Below are 21079 nucleotides of genomic sequence, written 5' to 3' on the forward strand. Positions count from 1 at the left end.
AGTCCAATGGATTGGATTCCCTTGTATCGTCTGGGGACTACGGCATAGTGGCCTAGTACGTTCGTAGTCGATGAGTGGAGTAAATTATTATTGAGATAATAATTTACCAAACAAGAAGGAGTTCTAACCAGTATAATTCATGACTAGCTTGATATTGGGCCTAGAGGGTCATATACATATGGTAGGCATTGCGATGAGTAGAGGTTCGGATATAAGATATCCGTCGGAGCCCCTATCTTATTGGATATCCAATAAGCCACTGAATTATTGGATCCTATGAATGAGATCCAATAAGATTAAATGAGAGATTATTCGATAGAGATCCACTAATCTACGAGGCTTGGATAGTTGGATGGAGATCCAATAGGGTTAAGTTAACATGGGACTCTATAAATAGGAGGAAACCAAAGGTTCATATGCTAGAGCTTCTCTTGGTTGTCACTTCCTATTCTCCTCTCCCCTTCTCCTCCTCAAATAGTAGGCTTGGAGATTCGAGGAGGATCGTTGTAGCTCTATTATGTGATCCACCGCTAGAGAGGAGAATGCTTGACCTCTTTCACCTACTCCTATAGATCTGTAGAGATTCAGGGATATACAATCTCCCTAGGTGACACAATCTTTCATATACGTACTTATTAGTTTTGTAAATTTTGTATACTAATCTTCGCACGATGACAAACATAATTTATGAGAAATTTGAGTATTTTTGTTTTATGTTCTTCCGCTGCACATGTGATATCGCCTCTAGATTTTCCTACACAAAAGTCGTAGGAAACTTTAGCATGAGCAAAACCTTGGAGAACTTGTAATGATATGTTTATTAGCCCTAGATGTAGCAGGACTTGGCTCAATTCATGTGAGGATGCATCCTTTGTAGCACTTCAAAACCAACCAAACGAAAATCGGGGTTGTATACTCCATTATCCATTCCATCATGATCATGGGAGAGCATATCTATGGACTTCTTAAGAGGTCTACCTATGATAAAACGGTGACACAACTATCTATTTGTGGCGATCGATAGGTTTTCAAAGATGGTGGGGCTTATGCCTTACAAGAAGACAATAATCAGAGGAGTAGCTCGATTATTCTTCTAACACATGTGGACACACTTTGACCTTTCAAGTTCAATCGTGTTAGATCATGACGGGCATTTCTTGAGCAACTTTTGGAGTTCACTTTGGACCACTATAGATACTAAATTGAAGGGGAGCACAGCCTTCCATCCATAAGCTTATGGCCAAACCGAGGTAGTAAACCACACTATGGTTCATCGCCTTCGAGGATACAACTTTGACACCTAAAGAAATGAGACGAAAGCTTACCATACTATTAGTTTGCTTTCAATAGGGTAGTGCATAGTTCTACTAGTAAATCACCATTAAGAGATATGCTTGGTGGAATATGTAATGCATCATATACTGTAGAGGTGAAGAGTTTAAATTTATCTCAATATTTTTTATTTCACACAACGGCAATCTAATTTTCAATTTTTGTGGAGTTACATGTAGTTGTGAAAAAAGGTCACAACAACAAACCATTAACAACAACAACAACAACAAAATTAGACCAACGGAATATGAAAATTATATGACTTTTTATGTCTTAAAGTGTTGATAGAATAAGATTTGGGTGGATTAAATGCCAGTTTTTGAGAGCTGTTAACACGTAGCGAGAATCACATATCACCACCCTTCAACTGCCTGCACAGATCATCCTCGCCATTTCCTTCCTCCTCCTCCTCCGCCCTATAAGAAGGCCATGAACGAGGTCTCATCCATCATCCACTTCCTCCTCATCCTTCTCCCCGTAAGAAGACCAATCCTTGGTGAAGGAGGTGATCTCACCTTTCGCTTACCTTCAACATGGGATTCCGTTGCTTTAACTGGCGTCTCGTCATCTTCTTCGTCCTCTCCATGGGCTTCCAGGGCGAGCTGGCTGGAGCTCACGGAAGACGGCAGCTGGTGCAAAGCCTCGAGGCGGCGGATGATGGGGTGTGCACCGCCGTGGTGAGCCCTCAGGGTTACGAGTGCCGAGAATATGAGGTAGCGGAGTGCAGATAAACGTGGATGGATTGATGATTTATGCGGGCATGGCATGAGTGGTTGAAGCTTGTTGCGTCTCTTGCAGGTGAAGACGCAAGACGGGTACATACTGACCATGCACAGGATCCCACAAGGAAGAGGAGGCGGCAGCGCGGGCAAGAGGCAGCCGGTGCTGCTCCAACATGGAGTCCTCTCGGTACGTTCCCTTAAGCAATCTGAATGTGTTGCCATGCATGCATGCATGCAGGGTACGTTGTCTTCTTCGTCATTCTGATGATGATGATGATGATGATTGACGATCGATGAATGATGGCAGGACGGGTTGACATGGCTACTGAATCCACCTCAACAATCGCTGCCTTTCGTACTTGCAGACAACGGATTCGATGTATGGATTACACACGGCAGGGGCACCAGGTGGAGCCGTCGCCATGAGTCTCTCGAAACATCAGACACGGTTGGTCATCTTCTCTACGTTGCTGATTATGAAGTATTGAGCAGGTTGTTGGTATGATTGAGCATCATCCTTTTGTTGTCGGGTAGGCTTATTGGGCGTGGTCATGGGATGAGTTGGCCAGCTATGATTTGCCTGCTACTGTGGGTTTCGTATTCCGGAAAACTGGGCAGAAGCTGCACTATGTTGGTCACTCCATGGTAGGAGACTTTACGTACTTTAATGGCCAAACATGTCATTCTTCCTTCCACTTTGAATTACTTCGTATGTATGTTCTGCTACTTACTGCCACCACTACAACTACAACAACTGACAGACGTTGGATGATGCTACAGGGAACTCTGACAGCTCTATCAGCATTCTCCGAGGGGAAGCTGGTGGATAAGATCAAGTCAGCTGCCCTTTTGACTCCGGTGGCCTATCTGACTTCCATGACAACTACGATCGGAAGAGCTGCAGCCAGCGCATTCGCAGGAGAAGTAAGAACGAGTTCACGACACTCGATTGATTTTTCTCATCAAGGGAGCTACATCATTCATTATCTTCCTTTTTAATTTTCCGACGTCCAGAGCTGTGTCATAGCTTTCTTGTTTTTTTTCTTGCAGATGTTGGGAGCGCTTGGAGTGGCAGAATTTGATCCTAAAGGGTACATAAACTAACATATCCCTCTTGTTGTCAAAAGAAAATGTGCTCTTCTAATTCAAGTGTGTTCCCTAATATGGATAAGCAGGGCAGTCGGAACCAAGTTTTTGGAGTCGGTCTGCGCTATGCCGGGGGTGAACTGCTACGACCTTATGGCATCATTAACAGGTACGTACAAATTATTCCGGTGATAATATTCCGCCGGCAACATAAGTTTGGTTTGAATTTAATCATATATGTATTTATTATTGTAGTCTTCAATTAATTTACATATATGTGTATTGGCTTTTCCTTCCTTATTCTGCAACACACACCCACACACTCACTTTGGATGTAGGGCCAAACTGCTGCCTCAATGACTCCACTGTTGACAAGTACTTGAAGTATGAACTCCAGCCTACATCCGTGAGGACACTCGTCCATTTTTCACAGAGTCAGTCAGTCTGATACAAATCTAAAATATTATGTATACCTTAGCTACTTAGATTTCTTCCTCACAAGAGAGTGTATGTATACTTGTCTTTGAGTACTCCCAGCATTCAGACGTGGAGTGATAACAAAATACGACCACGGGAGCAGTACGGCCAACATGGCTGCGTATGGGCAGAGCAGCCCACCCGAGTACCATTTGTCCAACATTCCACACCACCTGCCGCTGCTGCTCTGCTACGGCGGCGGGGACATGCTGTCGGACGTGAAGGACGTGCAGCAGCTGTTGAATGATCTCAGCAACCATGACGCCGCCGACAAGCTCGTGGCTCGGCTGGTGAAGGAGTACGCACATCTGGACTTCGTGATGGGGGTGAATGCCAAGCAGGTCGTCTACGACGGCCTCATCGCATTCTTCGACAAACACAGTTGATGGGCTTCTTCCCGCTGCAGTGCTTAATATAATAACTATACGCGATTGCTGCCGACTTGGCATTCTTTGTGCACTCACTCCGCGGGAGATTCATGTACGAAGGGAGATGAAAGAGAAATAAATCATATATCTCCGTATAATAAATCATATGTTTAACCAATCGAATCGGCATCCATGCTATATCCCTTTTCCACCGTTTCAGCTTCTACTAAGTAGCATCACATCCGATGAGTCGTCGTCAATCGAAACAGTATCTATCATAACACAAGTAGATTGGTGATAAATCTGGGTTGATCTATAGTGCTACATGTCTTTCTTTGGTGCGTGTGGAGGGTGAGGAATGAGTTTGTTTTCCAATAAAAATGCATGTTGGTGTATAGTATTTTTTTTATAAAGCTATTGCCTCTACCTTGGCAAATAACATGGCCAAATTGCTTGATTGTTGTAGGCAAGGTTTAATTCGAAGATAAGTTTCTTATAATAAGAAACCAAATATGGGTAGCCACGACGAAAGCTGGTTACGGTAGTCCCAAGCAAGAAACATTGCAAATAATACATTGCTAAGCGAAACATTGCAGCAAGGAGTCGACCCTTTCGTATTGTGTTTCACATCAACATACCCACCTGCGAAGGCTCGATCAGTGCTAATGTATTAAACTAATTGATAGATCAATTTTGATACTTATTTTAATATATTTGTTTTGTGTTCACTATATGATTATAGGCCATACACAGGAGAAATATTAGAAGGATCATCCTAAACTCTTCCTGAAGAAGTGGAAGAAGAACAATCAGAATCGATATAAGGCAACTGCTACCGTAGAAGAAGATCAAACCAAACTAGCACCCGTTTCACACATAGAAACCGAGTCTATCACTTATGGATAGACCAAGTGTTATAGATTCGAATCCAACCCTCGATCCAACAGTTTGAGAAGAATTATTCACTCTCAAGATCCAAGTGAAACAAGATATCATCAATGCGATCATTAACATTGAAATCCAAAAGAATTTAATCTCGATAAGTTAATCATAAAAACTTGGACTCAAGATCATTCCTTATCTAAAGTCATATCCACTGGATTGGATCTACAAAGACGTAGAAACGAGCATAAATCAATAGTGCACATTCGAAATTATGATCGCCAATAAATATATCGACAAGGTGTCATACAAGATGGTGCCCTCTGACATATGTCAAGTTATCTTTAGAAGTCTATATTGGTAGGATCGAGAAGTCATCTACTACCGTTTGGGGTGGACATCCTTGTTAGGCAAAGGCAAAAGTGCTATCGATGGAGATATGAGCATCCTTGTTAGGTCACTCATTGGAAGCGTCTATTGGATAGTGCTCCTGTGATACATCGATCCTCATTATAATGCCAAAACGATAGAAAAAAAAAGTATCGATAAACAACTTCTAATGATTGACTAGCATCGAATGGTTGGTTGGTAGCTGCTGTGTGTATACAAGAAGCTCAAGTGATGATGTCCATTATCTCTCATAATTTGCTGCATTGAGATCTTTCAAACCCTACGGCCTATGGCAAGCAAAGATGGCTCAGCAGCTGCGAAGTCCTTGAAAGGCCTGCTTGCACATCTCAAATCATGGTGCTGCCACACCATGAATCTATATGGCCAGGTAAGAAGCCAGCTTTTATTTAAATAAAAAAATATATTTAATTTAATCCAAAAATAGATGTATTTTCACTAAAAAAAATTAATAAAATAAAATTGATTTCATACGACTCTGCTGGGGATCGAACCCAGAATCTCTGGTTCCGTAGACCAGCGCCTTATCCATTGGGCCACAGAGTCGACAATATTTGTGAAATTTAAACACAGTAAAATACCTTAGTCATTTTAATACGATAATGGGAATTTTAATTTTCTTTCGAAGATGTTAATAAAAAATACTAAACTAAGCAAATCTTTTGCTGTTTTTTGATATATTCTTTATTTATCGACCTTTAGTCTTCTAAGATTCTAAACGAATGCTTCTTTTCTCATAGTCAAATAATTCTTATCTTATAATGTTTTTATGTGTGATTTAAAGGTTTGAAACCTCATTAAAAATCTCATGGAATAATATAACCTAACTTTGTGAAAAGTATTCTTATGATACTATAATAATATATGATTAAAATAAATAAATTGACATTTCTATTCTTTGTTGTAAAAAAACAAAGTAGTTGTTTTATTAAAATTCACTTTCAAATATATTTTTATTCTTTACAAGAATACATGTATTTATAGGAACTGACCGTAAGGAAATCTGAGGGCGGCATCACATATACAGTGAAAGAACAAAAAAATAAAATCTTCAAATTTTCAAATATGTGTTCGTCGTCGTGCGAAGATTGATACGCAAAAACTGAAAACTACGTATACGAAAGATTATGTTACCTAGAGATATCATATATCCCTGAATCCCTATAGATCTTTATGAGAGGGTGAAGGAGGTTTAGTGACCTTCTTTCTAGCAGTGATCCACACAGTAGGGCTACGACGATGCTCCTCAAAACTCTAGGCCTGCTTTGACGAGGAGAAGGGGAGGAGAATAGGAGAGGCAACCAAAAAGGCTATATAGCTCATGAACCACTAGTTTCCTCCTATTTATAGAGGTCCTCTGTCAACTTAACCCTAATGGATCATGTCCTATTAGGTAGTAGATCTTCATCCGACTACCCAAGCCTATTAGATTATTATATCTCCATTCAATAATCTCTCATAGGCTCTTATTGGATCTCATCTATAGAATCCAATAATTCATGGGCTTATTGGATATCCAATAAGATATGGGCTCCAGCGGATATCTCATATCCGAACCTCTACTCATTGCAATACCTACTATATGTGTGTGACCCTCTAGGACGAATATTAAGTTGGCCGTGAATCATACATGTCAAAACTCCTTCTGGCTCAGTGAATTATTATCTCCATAATAATTCACTCAATTCATAAACTGTGGATGTACTATGCCACTACGTCGCAGTCCCCAGATGATATAGGGGAATCCAATCCATTAGACCAGTCTATCCTCGGTTATCGTATACATATAGTCTCTCATCTATCTAATATCCCAGAGATTGTATACCGGGCATGGTGCTATCAGACCCATACGGTTTCTACTCGAGTCTCGCTCTAATCGGATTCCCTCGGAGAACTCTTTCTCTTTCAATTCGAATTATCCTAGCTAGAGATTTGTCTAAGCAAGAACACATGAGATATTCTTCTCATAATACCGACAGTGGATGATCCTCTATTAATAGTTAATTATCCTCGTAAGGTTGGCTACCACTCCCGATGACCGATTGTGCTAGATCTGGAACCTCCAGACCTATAAGTCTAGTATAAAAGAATAAAATACTTATACAAGACATTCTTGGTGCCTCAAGTCTAAGGACCAGAAACACCACTAGGACTATGGAATCGGTGTCAGACAATAAGATATCATCAACCATCTAGCATTCCGTAAACATATCAATCAATGAACTCATTCTCAAATGAGCACTTGTAATGTATCCCTAGTGTCCCCACATGAGTAGCTCTGAGACCAGCTGCATCCATCATATAGATGAGTATAAAGCACACCGACCTATTCGATTATCTTGATGTCCGTCTCTAGTAATCTATGATCGGGATTATTTAGGATTTATGTTTAAAGGTGAATCGATCTCATTATCATGATCTCATCACGATCCGACTCCCATTATATAGATCCATGGACATTACAATATATTCAAGCTACAAACAATATAAAGTGATAAAATATCAAATAATAATATTAAGCAAAAAGACTGCGTGTCAAGTTATACGTGTCATCACTAACGTAATTGGCTTCTAGGGCACCTATGACTAGAAATCTCGTACTTGACCTAAAGTCGATCATCTATGTGTCTGATCCCCATCAGACCCTTGTGACGCTTAAAGACAATATGTGATAACGGTTTTGTCAATAGATTTGCAACGTTATCTTCGGATGTAACTCTTTCCACTACTACATCTCCTCGGCTCACATTCGCTCTGATCAGGTGGAACCTCCTTAGAACGTGCCTAGACTTCTGATGAGATTTGGTTCCTTCGCTTGAGCAATCGCCTCGTTGTTGTCACAATATACGGGAATAGGCTCCTTGCTAGTTGGCACGACGCTCAGATTTGTTATAAATGTCTTCATCCAAACTCTCTCCTTTGTTGTCTTTGCCACAACAATGTATTCCGCATCTGTAGTCGAGTCAGCAATAGTATCTTGCTTGAAACTCTTCCAGCATATTACTTCTACATTTATGGTGTACATATACCCCAAATTCGACTTGCTATCAATGATATCGGACTAGAAACTCGAGTCCGTGTAGCCTTCAACCTTGAGGCTATTACCTTCATATACCAGTAAAAGATCCTTAGTTCTTCTCAAGTACTTAAGGATACACTTTACTGCTTTCTAGTGCTCCAAGCCTGGATCCGTCTGATACATGCTTGTGACACTCAGAGCATCTGCTTTATTAGGCCTCGTACATAGCAAGACATACATGATATATCATATCATTGAGGCATAAGGTATCCTATTCTATCACTGAGGCATACATAATATACCCTATCGTGACACTCAGAGCATGCACTATACATGTTCACTAGGTAGGAATATCGTCAACCTATCACCAATAAAAAGTTTTGAATAAAAAGAAACAAATGGTTCACTGCTAAAATTATAGTGTCATCATGATCCATTACCAATAGTATCTTTTATTTTCAATCCGAAGACACAATCTCTTGTGACATTTTCCGTGATCTCAATGTTCTTCTATCACGTTTGCATGAATTTGCCTAATAATATGTTATGCGGGCCTTTTTAAACGGCATGTCATATACTGTAGAGGTGAAGAGTTTAAATTTAGTTCGACTTCTTGTATTGCACACAACAACAATCTATTTTTCAACTTTTGTACAGTTACATGCAGTTGTGAAAGGCCATAACAATGTCAGTAACAAGTAGCGAAGATCACGCATCACCACCCTTCAACTGCCTGCACAGATCACCCTCTCCATCTCCTTCCTCCTCCTCCGCCCTATAAGAAGGCCATGAACGAGGTATCATCCTTCACCGACTTCCTCCTCACCCTCCTCACTATAACAAGGCCAATCCTTGGTGAAGTAGGTGATCTCATCCTTGGCTTACCTCCAACATGGGATTCCGTTGCTGGCTTCTCGTCATCACCTTCGTCCTCTCCATGGGCTTCCATTGCGAGCTGGCCGGAGCTCACGGACGACGGCAGCTGCTGCAGAGCCTCGAGCCTCCGGATGACGACGTGTGCACCGCCGTGGTGAGCCCTCAGGGTTACGAGTGCCAAGAATATGAGGTAGCCGAGTGCAGATAAATGTGGATGGATGGATGATTGATGCGGGCATGGCATGAGTGGTTGAAGCTTGCTGCGTTGCGTCCCTTGCAGGTGAAGACGCAAGATGGGTACATACTGACCATGCACAGGATCCCACAAGGAAGAGGAGGCGGCAGCGCGGGGAAGAGGCAGCCTGTGCTGCTCCAACATGGAGTCCTCATGGTACGTTTCCTCGAGCAATCTGCATGTGTTGCCATGCATGCATGTACGTACAGTACGTTGTCGTCTTCGTCATTCTTCTTCTGATTATTGACGCATGATGGATGAATGATGGCAGGACGGGATGACATGGCTTCTGAATCCACCTCAACAATCACTGGCTTTCGTACTTGCAGACAACGGATTCGATGTCTGGATCACACACGGCAGGGGCACCAGGTGGAGCCGTCGCCATGAGTCTCTCGATACATCAAACCCGGTTGGTCATCTTCTCTACAATGCTGATTATGAAGTCTTGAGCAGGTTCATCATCCTGTTGTTGTCTCGCAGGCTTATTGGGCGTGGTCATGGGATGAGTTGGCCAGCTTTGATTTGCCTGCCACTGTGGGTTTTGTATTCCGGAAAACTGGGCGGAAGCTGCACTATGTTGGTCACTCCATGGTAGGAGACTTTTCGTACTTTAATGCCAAACATGTCATTCTTCCTTCCACTTTGAATTACTTTGCATGTATGTTCTGCTACTTACTGCCACCACTACAACTACAACAACTGACTGACGTTGGATGATGCTACAGGGAACTCTGACAGCTCTATCAGCATTCTCCGAGGGGAAGCTGGTGGATAAGATCAAGTCAGCTGCCCTTTTGACTCCGGTGGCCTATCTGACTTACATGACAACTCCAATCGGAAGAGCTGCAGGCAGCGCATTCTCAGGAGAAGTAAGAACGAGTTCACAACACTCTTTGAATTTTTCTGTCATCAAGGGGGGGGAGGAAGCTACATCACAGTATCTTCTTCTAATTTACCTACGTTCAGAGTTGTGTCATAGCTTTCTTGCTTTTTCTTGCAGATGTTGGGAGCACTTGGAGTGGGAGAATTTGATCCTAAAGGGTACGTAAACTAACACATCCCTCTTGTTGTTGTCAAAAGAAAATGTGCTGACAAAAGCATCAGAGGCCTTATCAACATGACCGACCGACCATACATTGAGTGATGTTATCGTTAAAGCTCTTCCTTCTAATTCAACTGTCTTCCCTAATGGATAAGCAGGGCAGTCGGAACCAATTATTTGGAGTTCGTCTGCGCTATGCCGGGGGTGAACTGCTACGACCTTATGGCATCATTCACAGGTACGCACAAATTATTCCGCTGATAATATTCCGCCCGCAACATATGTTTGATTTGACTTTAATCATATATGTGTTTATTATTGTAGTCTTTCAATTAATTTACATATGTGTAATGGCTTTTCCTTCCTTATTCTGCACTCACAAACACACGCACACACACTCACTTTGGATGTAGGGCCAAACTGCTGCCTCAATTACTCCACTGTTGACATGTACTTGAAGTATGAACTCCAGCCGACATCCGTGAGGACACTCGTCCATTTTTTACAGAGTCAGTCAGTCTGATACAAATCCAAAATATCATTCATATACTTGAGCTACTTAGATTTCTTTCTCACAAAAGAGTATGTAAAACTTTCTTTGAGCACTCACAGCGATCAGAAGTGGAGTGATAACAAAATACGACTACGGGAGCAGTATGGCCAACATGGTTGCGTATGGGCAGAGCAGCCCACCCGAGTACCACATGCCCAACATTCCACACCACCTGCCGCTGCTGCTCAGCTACGGCGGCGGTGACATGCTGTCGGACGTCAAGGACGTGCAGCTGCTGTTGAAAGATCTCCGCAACCATGACGCCGACAAGCTCGTGGCTCAGCTGGTGAAGGAGTACGCACATCTGGACTTCGTGATGGGGGTGAATGCCAAGCAGGTCGTCTACGACGGCCTCATCGCATTCTTCGGCAAACACAGTTGATGGGCTTCTTCCCGGTGCGGTGCTTAATTATAACTATATGCGATTGCTGTGTTAGTTTAAAATATGTAATCATGCTATCTGTAATGAAAAAGTTTTTATACTAATATTGAAATCAAATAAATTGGATCTAACAATATTACGATGCGTACCTTTTCTTGTTGTTCAGAAAAATAAACCTTATATGATCTATAAACGCTTCATCTTCGAATCTGAAATATCAATCTGCAACGATCTACAAGGAGAACTAGATCCTTCTCTTCTCTTCCTATCTTTTCACAAGACCATTTAGATTGATGGATTAGGGGTTTAGGGGAAGAAGAGATTGAGAGAAAAACCTTAATCTCTTGCCCTTAGTCCCTAGAGGTCTTGTCTAATTATAGGCGAGAGCAAAGGGTCTAGGATAAGTTATTAGGAGAGTTCCTCCCATCAAGGTTATCTCCTAAGGAATTCTATAGTATAGACTTCTTTTCTATTGGCCTATAACCATAATCAGAATCCAATCATATCTATAATATATCTTACCTAATTAAATAGAACCATATGTTCTAACATGTTGTTGACTTAACATTCTTTGTGTACTCACTTTGTGGGAGATTCGTGTACAAAGGGAGGCGAAAGATAAATAAATCATATGTCTAACCAGTCGAATCACCATCTATACTATATCCCTTTTCGACCTTTTCAGCTTCAAGTGGTATCGCATCTAATGCCTCGTCAATCGAAAGAATATCTATCATAACACAAGTAATGAGGATATCGATGATGGATGAATATTAGGCAGGAGTATAACCACAGCATAAATAAATGATAGCTCGATGAGTTTATATAATTTTTAAAAAATAATTAAAAAATAAAGAATACTTTAATATTTTGGATTCATCCAAAAATATTTATTTTTATATTAATTAAATGATACAATATAATTTAAAAAATAAAAAATAAAAAATCCATCATATCTCCATAAATCTTCTCATCATCTTTTATTTATCTTAATCTAATTTTTTTTATCTTTTATTTCATCTAATTCTAACTATTTGAATTAATTTTATCACACCCTCTTAATTCAAAATAGTTGCAACTTAAAGTTATTTTTGAAAAAAATAATTTTTTTCGCTAATGCTTTTGTAAAGACATCGACAAGTTAATCTTCCAGTTGTAATAGTCTATATGAATTTCTCCTTTATCAATCAATTCACGAATAAAATGATATGGAACTTTGATGTGTTTAGTGCGCTTTGTGGAAAATAGGATTTTTCGTCATTGTAATAGTACTTTTTATCATAGTAGATTTTAGTTAATTCATCTTATTTTTCTTGGATATATGCTAGAATTCTTTAGAGTCAAATTATGTGACATATACTTGTAATCGTAACATACTCTTCTTAGAGTTTGAGAGAGCAATACATTTTTGTTTTTTTGTTATATGTGAAATTACACCTAAGCCAAGGCCAAGCACAAAACTTGAAGTGTTTTTTCTATCATTTGCATCACCAGCTCAATCAATATCAATATAAAAATATAACTTAAAATCTTTTATTTGTTTATAATGAATATCATAGTTGAGAGTTCCCTTGATATATCTAAGAATTCTTTTAGCTACCTTTAGGAACTTATTGATTATTTGTTTCATTCATCATGATAAGTGTTTTCCTTCTTTTTTTTTTCCTAAATCCTTGTCAGAACCCAACTTAACAAAGATAGCATCATTTTCTTTTTTTTTATATAGTTGCTTCATAGACTGCAACTCCTTGTTAAATTTTGGCCTTTCTCTCCTCAAACTTCATTGCATATAAGTCATCTCCTTATCCTCTTTCTTTTCTTGTAAGTCATTAGTTGCACCTTTCTTGCTATCCTTGTCTCTTCAAATAATGCTAACTTTTTTCTGTTTTTGGGACTTCTCATTTGCAACCTTATTATCATGAGAGTTTAGGGCCTCATCTTTTTTTATGCATGTGTCTCATCAGTTGTAGTTCCCCAATTATCATGATCTATGCTATGGCATTTCATCTTATAACTGCTATGTAAGATAGTTTGAATAGATCATAAAAATTCAAAGGGTTAAGATTTATTTTAGCCCATGTGGTTTTGACCATAAACCACTTAAACCCTTACGGTTTACTTATATCTAAAATAACATCTATATATTTTAAAATATAGCATATAAGTTCCTTCCGTCAAATTTGAGTTAATAAACGTTAGAATTTACTTACATTACATACTAACTCATAATAAAATATTAATATAATGATAAATATAATTTAAGTATAAAAAGATATATTTTAGCCCGTATGATTTTGGTCATAGACCACTTAAGCTCTTATAATTTTTTTTATATCTAAAATAACCCTTATACTTTTAAAAATATAACATATAAGCCTCTTCCGGTAAGTCTAAGTTGACAGGCATTATAGTCTGCTTACATGAAATGCTTACTCATAATAAATTATTAATATAATAATATATAATTTAAGTTTTAAAAAAATCTATCTTATCGAAGAAGAGAAAGCGATGGAGGCCATAATGACGAACGAAGGCGAAGAGGCGGAGATAGGAAAGGTCGGAGGTAGAGATAAGAGAGAACTAGACCATCACATCGTAAGTAAGCGTGATGGGTGGGAGGCACAGAAGAGGATAAAGTAAGAGACAGTAGGGACGAAGATGCCCAGAAGGAGGATATCAACCGTTAACAACAATTGAAAGGATATCATATATGATAATAATGGATCTTAAATTGTCGAAATACACCCTAAGCAAGAAAAAAATCTCATGAAGATGTAGGTTATTTTCATCAACGTGAACTATCGTTCGTTAATTATTTAAAAGTTGCATTTCACACACCAATCTCTCTCCAAAAATCATGCTTCCTAGTGAGAAGAGCAAGAACAGATCATCAACTACTAAACTAACGAACAATCATCACAATACTGTAATGTGTCACTTATTTGGGGTGCTACAAGGATCGTTTCCCATTTGAGTTATGTTTGGGAATACATCAATGTCAAAATAAGATGAGTTGACCCTCTGTATATTATAGGGCCCTCGCAATCTTATTACACCACTAAACAATATAATGTGTCTAACAAAAACGTCTACAGATCTTCTTTGAATATGTCTATTATTTCAACTATTATTTTTATAATCTTATCCTCTATTAGGATTAAGCCTACTTGTTATGATTGCAAACATTTTTTTCTAATTCAATATTTCCTAATAAATTTGCATATCCATATCAACATCCTTGTCTTAATACCACTTTTTTTTTTAGCATGTTTTTTATTTATCCATCTATGTTTATCATGCCACAGTGTAACACTCGATACGATAATACATATTGATCCAATAAGAGACTGACACATGAACCATCTTGTATCAAGCGGTCTATGATAAATGACCTCATATTGCTAAATTTAGGTCATGTACTATGTGAAATAGTTAAAATCTGATTTTTACTGAACTACACCAATCGGTAACTATTAGATTTCGATCGATACCGATCAATAGCTAGGATTGATTTGGTTCGAATGATCCATTTGATCATTTGAACCATTTCAAAGGATTTTTAAACCCTTTATACCCCTCATTCACTCCCCTACTCTCTCTAAATTTTCTACTCTTAATCTTTTTTTAACAAGAACAAAGCATATCCATCAATCAATCCATTTCCTACTTCATTCATTTAAATCATAAATTTTAACTCGAAATCAAATAATTCAAATTATTTATTTTTAGATAATTTAATACCAACAAAAGGACAGTTTAGAACATGTAATAAAGTTACTCCTTAAAGTTCGAAAAAAAGATATATCACTATTTTATTTCCTAATTTAGAATATTTCTACTTAAATTGTACTAAATTTATAATTATTTTTAACTTAAAAATCTTAATCTAATTTTTTTGTTTAGTATATTTTTTAGGGTTTTCCTATGCCATCGACATTCCCCATTGTGTCAACACTCAGCACATGTATAATACTAAGGATGTATCGACATATCGGTTCGAACTAATAAGACGAAACTTGGTTCACATCCATTAATTATATAATACTTAAGCCCATTTCAGTCAAAATAGAGAAAATTAAAGGAGAAAAAAAACAACACAGGAAATCGATCTCTTTATATTTTTTTCCTATTTGCTTAATCTCTTATAAGCAAATAATATTAATTCATGATCATATCTAGCAATTCTAATCTTGCTCTCGAAAATATTCTTATATTCTTGCTAGCCTAACCCGTGTTTAATATTCTGCCAACAAAATATGAAGCAAAAGATGGGAAACAACTGACAAGCCCACCATCTGGATCAGCAATTCTTGCCAATCGAAGTGCATCAGAATTTGCCAGATCTGCATTCGCTGGTGAAACTGCTAATATAATGCAAGTCTTACGTTTGATGTATGACGAAATCATCATTCTAATCCTGGCTTCAATGTCATTTGATTGGTCACCAAGTGGGGCACCTTTGTTGTTCCAGGCAAGTCGACGAGAGTGATCTCAAGAACACTGGGAAAACAGCCCTTCTGACTCTGCTCCATCTGTTTTGGCCTACAGTCACAAGAGCATCGGAACCCAATGCATCCACTGCGGGATTCGAAGAAGATTAGTGCTCGAGGCCTCATGGCCCACCACAAACCCAATGCGGATCGAAGCGAGGGTTAGTGGGTTACCGAGGGAAGAAAGCGAAAGCGGGGGAGGAGTAGTATGGTCACTTCGAGTCCCGCAAACAAACAGACGACTCCGTCTCCAAGTCGATTGCGTCGTCCATTAACTTTTACGGTCGATTTTTTAGTCGTATATAAACGGTATGCGAACAACCAGAGCAAGCTAGGCGGGGGCCACCAGGACCGTTGTTGGGACCCGCACGACGCTCGAAGAAGGCAACCGCTACTCCTTTCTTTCTCCATCTTGAATCGAACGGGTGAAAGCTAGCAAATCATGTAATCTCTGAAGCACAGATTTAAATCCAATAAAATAGATGGATGTCATTGAAATCGAAAATTCCTATTTTCACTCAATAACTCAAAATTTTCCAACCAATTATATATTATTCACAAAAAAAAATATAACCTTTTTCGGAGCATTGGGTGCCAATTGATATTTACTCGTCCAAACGGCCTGTGTCACAACAAAACTCATTATAAGAAGAAATATGATAATTAAGCACTTGTCACACTTTGTTATACATTTTTCAACATGAAAGCATTTTACAATAAAAAGAATGATATCTATGGTTTTTTTTTTTTTGTTGCCTTTTGACTCGAAAAACTCAGTAAGCTTTTGAGTTTCATCAGCAAGCTTTTGAGTTTCATCAAAATATATCTAAGCAAAAATTAAAATTAGAAGAATGTATATGTGTGTGATTTTGTCTAAAACAAGTATAACATAATACATCACTTGAAGAAACAAATCCATCAGAAATTTTAGCTTACCGGTAACTAATATGATTGTGACAGAACTCATCAAAAACTAAATAATAGACCAATTGCATTGTTCATAGAGCTCAGCCCAGTGATGGATGAATTAGTCTCAGTTCTAGTTACTGTGATAAACAACAGCAGGATTACCTCCATGGAAAGCCATGAATTGTGGTCTGATACCACAAAGTGTGTGAAGCCATAAATGGTGACTTCTATCTACCATGTACTTCTGTATCATATAAAGATTAAGCGATGGCTGCCCTTGTTGTAGCCTCTCATATAGAGACACCCAACCCACAGGAGCATCAGCCAATCCAAGATGCTTGTAACTAATTTTATGTGCAAACTCTGCAGCAACAAAGAGGTCCTCGAGCAGCCATGGAACACTAACAGGTACATGGTATGGGAAAAAGAATGAAAACAAGATTCAAGCACCCATCGAACTGACATCAAGGAAGAATCAAGGCGATCCTCGAAGGTTCATAGTTACCGTCTTCATGATCTGCAGTATCAACTATTGCATGTCTGAGCTCCACAATCAAATAATTGGAAGTTTAGAGAACAGTGGGCCTGCCGAAAACAACAAAAAAGGGGAAAATAATTGATCGACAAGGAAAATTTGTCAATTGAAGGGAAGTGAGTTTTACTTAACAAAAATACTCCAGAAATTTTATGAATTGTATCTTCAAATCGGGCCCTTTCCATCACATTCTTCTCAGCACACAGAAGGACAGACATGTAAACAACACACATGAACACAATTGAACAAAACTCATACAGATCGGAAAAGCATATGGATTATCCAAAATGTTTACCTTTCATTCTCTCCCAAGAAACCAATTCTTCCCCTGGCTTCTACATAAGACCACTTAAAATTACAGCTTACCTAATATAACAGTGGTAATCAGAAACTACCTCCTAAATCGCATAACCTGCCCACTAGATATCTAAATTTCATTCTGGTCCCAGATTGTACTCCCATAAGCAATTGAACAATATGCATGCTTTGGGATCAATTGCTAGCATGACACTGCAAAAGCACTCTAGGAAAACAAATTAAAGCTATATTCTGAACAACTATATCTTAGTCTTCACTAAGCAGCTTACATCATCCAAAAGATAAGAAGAGTTCTCACGAAGAGAAACATTCATTTAAGGTCATATTTTTCCTGACATGCAAGTGAAAAAGAAAAGCACAAGACTCTTGCAATGACATCAATTTCTAAGTATTTGCAAATAGATTGAACATCTTTACTTTGTAGCTATCCAAAAATGTGCAAGCAAAAGCAAATTAAATTGTTAGTGAGACACAAAGACACAGAAGATGTGATTTAAAAAGCGCTAGGCGTCAAAAGGCACCAAGGTTCAAAAACGCCCGAGGTGCTAGGCGCTCGCCCGAGCGAAGTGAGGCTCTAAAATATAAAAATATATAATATAATTAATAAATATAATTATTTAAATTTTTAAATAAAAATATGCTATTAAATTAATCAAATATAAATACTATTATTAGTATACAGTTAACAGTATACAGTATACTATTAACTATATACTGTTAACAGTATACTATCGAAAGAGGAGAAGAGTGTAAGGAAAGAGTCGGAAGACCGAGGGTGTTGACTGAGAAGAGCGGGAGCGACAGCTGCGAGCGACGACAGTGGCAACGGTAGCAGCAGCGACAGCGGGAGCGACAAGCGGCGACAGTGGCACCGACAGCAACGAGCAGCAGGAGCAGGAGCAGGAGTAGAAGCGGCGAGTGGAGACAGTGGCAACAGTAGCAATGAGCAGCGGCAGCAGCAGCGGGAGCGAAAGCGGTGAGCAGAGCCAGTGGCAACGGTAGCAGCGATAGCGGGAGTGATAGCAGCGAGCTGCGACAATGGGAGCGACAGCGAGAGCGGCGAGTGGCGACAGCAGCAGCAAGCAGCGGCGGCAATAGCGTGAACATATCATCCCTAGTAGTTGCACCATAGTTTGAAATCTACCTATTTGAGGTATCTACAACACTCTTTATGAATTTGACAATAAGGCTATAAACAACTATGTACATTCGCAAGAGATTTTTTATCCTTGGTTGAAGTAAAAGAGCATAGGTAAACCTTTTTGCTTAAGAAAAATATTCTAAACTTCCTACAAGTTCTATTCAAAGTTTACATAGCTAGAACTTTGATTTAAATGTCAAAATAATGCATCTATATGCCAATTGTAGGCCTAGGAAATTTTCTAATATTAATTTCCTTTGTTAGAATCAGAAAATGATAGATAAAAAAATGTGTTTATGCATAACAAATATATCATATTAAAGTACCTGACTACACTATCTTCAGTAAGAAAATCAGTCGGATTAAAGTAATTACTTACACAGGTCATTAATATAGGCAATTGCTAAAAATTGATTCTCTTAGCATACCATCAAGCACTAATGATAATGCATAGAACTCTAAGTGCTTGTAACTCCAAGATTCATTCTTGTGTAAATTAAGTAAACTACAGCAGAAGCAAACTCCAAGATCCAGGTGAAGAATTCAGAAGACAAAGTCGTGATCGGATAATGCTGACAGCAAAAACATGTTGGCAAAAATATTATGTGTGCACATAACCTGATGGTGTATGTGCACCCACAGGTTGAGAGTTCAAACCATCACAATGACACTACTGTGCACCTGTCGTCTGTCCTCCTCTGTGAGGGTCTACCACCACTAGATGGGGCCTGATGCGCCCAAGAAATGTCAAATGAAAAAAGAAAAAGAATCATAGCAGTAATTGAACAACAGAATATACTTCTCTAACTATAGAACATTTTTTTAAAGAACCTACAACAATAAATAGTTGTCACAAAAAAAAAGGCAGATAACTAAAAAAACAGATCAATTACCAAAACAATTCAATACATAACATGGTCAAAAGATAATGAAAGCTTAGAGATGCAATTACAATTTATAAACTACACCAAACATTCTAACAAGACAAGAAAAACAAAATTCTATTCTAAAAGTAGTAAATTGCAGAAACAACAAGTAAATATTATGCATGTAGAGATTTCTATATAATAAGAGAAAAGAACATTAATCATCAATTTTCAAATATAATTCAATACGTAACTGTAGAGATTTCCGTATAATAAGAGAAAAGAACATTAATCATCTATTTTCAAATATATTTCAATACGTAACCTGTCGATTGGCAGAAATTTTTTGAGGGAAAAGGAAAAACGCAACGGGTTCATTCTCGACATTGACCTGGCATTTCCTTGGGGCTTGAGGGGCCACTACCGGGGCTAAGGATGGCCCTTCCCAACCCGGGCAGATTCGAGACGATCCCCACGAAGTAGAACAGGATCACGAGCCCAACCACCCAGGGCATCAGTATGAACCCGATCAGGAACGTGACGAACCCGCAGAGCATCAACGCCAGCGACGCCCCGAGGAGGAGAGAGGCGAACCGTGCCGGTGACATCCGTGTCGGCACCCGCCTCCTCGCCGTCGCAGCATCAACCGGTGGCCGCGAGGGTGCGTCGGCAGGCAGGGGCGCGAGGTGAGGGGTGCGGAGGACCTCGAGGAGGAGAGCGCAGAGCTCGTAGAGAAGCCGCGATGGCTGGTCGCCTCCCGTCATGTCCAGATTCTAAGAAGAAACCCTAAACAGTGCACTAAAACGCTGGTGGGAGAAGACGAAGAGGGGAGACGGACGGAATTGATCGATATGGTGGCATTTTGAAATGAAGTTGAACGCGATTCCGTCGTTTGTAATATATATATATATACTTGTTTCTATAGTTTCTATTTAATTATTGTGATGACAAAAGAGTAAACAAAAGCTTTATTATTGCAAAAAAAAAAGGAAAAAGGAGAAAAGGTCGGTCAAATCGAGGATAAAAAAGAGGATAAGGTTGAGCGATATCGGCTCACTTTTAGGATTTATCTCGACACGTTCCCGGAAATATCTGCTTGGTTTCCGTCCGTTCTCCGTGGAGAGACTTCGTTGCCGATTAGCTTCCATGGAGGAAGGGATAGAAATAAACGAAAGAAGGTTTCGTAAAAATACTAGAAGATATTTAAATGTATTTGATATAAAGAAGAACGTTACCTTATGATTTGACTCTTCATGGCCAATCTGTGAGTGTTCGTTCTAAGAGAAGCTCTCAAGCATTATTTGATTCAATCTCATTTTACAAGCCTCATGATTGATATTTCTGAATAGTTGATCTGGCCATCCACCTTGCAATGACTGCAGAGAGATCAATTACAGGTACAAACCAAATCCAGGACATCAAGCTCGTCAGCTTC

General features: G+C 39.0%; 2 protein-coding genes and 1 non-coding gene across 5 annotated transcripts; 1 reads left to right on the forward strand and 2 right to left on the reverse strand.

Annotated features, from left to right (window-relative positions):
• Positions 1 to 5748: 5748 nt before the first annotated feature.
• TRNAR-ACG (transfer RNA arginine (anticodon ACG)) lies at positions 5749 to 5821 on the reverse strand. Its single transcript has one exon. It is a non-coding gene; the product is annotated as a tRNA-Arg (tRNA).
• A 3365-nt stretch (positions 5822 to 9186) lies between these two features.
• On the forward strand, positions 9187 to 11445 carry LOC135616419 (triacylglycerol lipase 2-like). Its single transcript, XM_065115613.1, has 9 exons — positions 9187 to 9360; positions 9451 to 9561; positions 9677 to 9817; positions 9889 to 9999; positions 10134 to 10313; positions 10409 to 10449; positions 10609 to 10688; positions 10864 to 10959; positions 11063 to 11445. Exons 1-9 carry the CDS (start codon positions 9187 to 9189, stop codon positions 11383 to 11385), a joined length of 1257 nt encoding a protein of 418 aa, XP_064971685.1. The 3' UTR covers positions 11386 to 11445.
• Positions 11446 to 15581: 4136 nt separating this feature from the next.
• Positions 15582 to 20990, reverse strand: LOC135617793 (uncharacterized). Of its 3 annotated transcripts, XM_065118415.1 has the most exons (3): positions 20036 to 20990; positions 16450 to 16497; positions 15582 to 16326 (listed from the first exon to the last, which is right to left on the reverse strand). In XM_065118415.1, the coding sequence occupies exons 1-2, from the start codon at positions 20406 to 20408 to the stop codon at positions 16481 to 16483; spliced, it is 390 nt and encodes a 129-aa protein (XP_064974487.1). In that variant the 5' UTR covers positions 20409 to 20990; the 3' UTR covers positions 15582 to 16326; positions 16450 to 16480. The 3 variants fall into 3 exon arrangements, with proteins under 3 accessions (XP_064974487.1, XP_064974486.1, XP_064974485.1); XM_065118414.1 differs by lacking the exons at positions 15582 to 16326; positions 16450 to 16497 and adding an exon at positions 16713 to 17369; XM_065118413.1 differs by lacking the exons at positions 15582 to 16326; positions 16450 to 16497 and adding an exon at positions 16713 to 18751.
• Between the last annotated feature and the right edge of the window lie 89 nt (positions 20991 to 21079).

Source organism: Musa acuminata, chromosome BXJ2-7, assembly GCF_036884655.1.
Source record: "Musa acuminata AAA Group cultivar baxijiao chromosome BXJ2-7, Cavendish_Baxijiao_AAA, whole genome shotgun sequence".
Taxonomy (NCBI): Eukaryota; Viridiplantae; Streptophyta; class Magnoliopsida; order Zingiberales; family Musaceae; genus Musa; species Musa acuminata.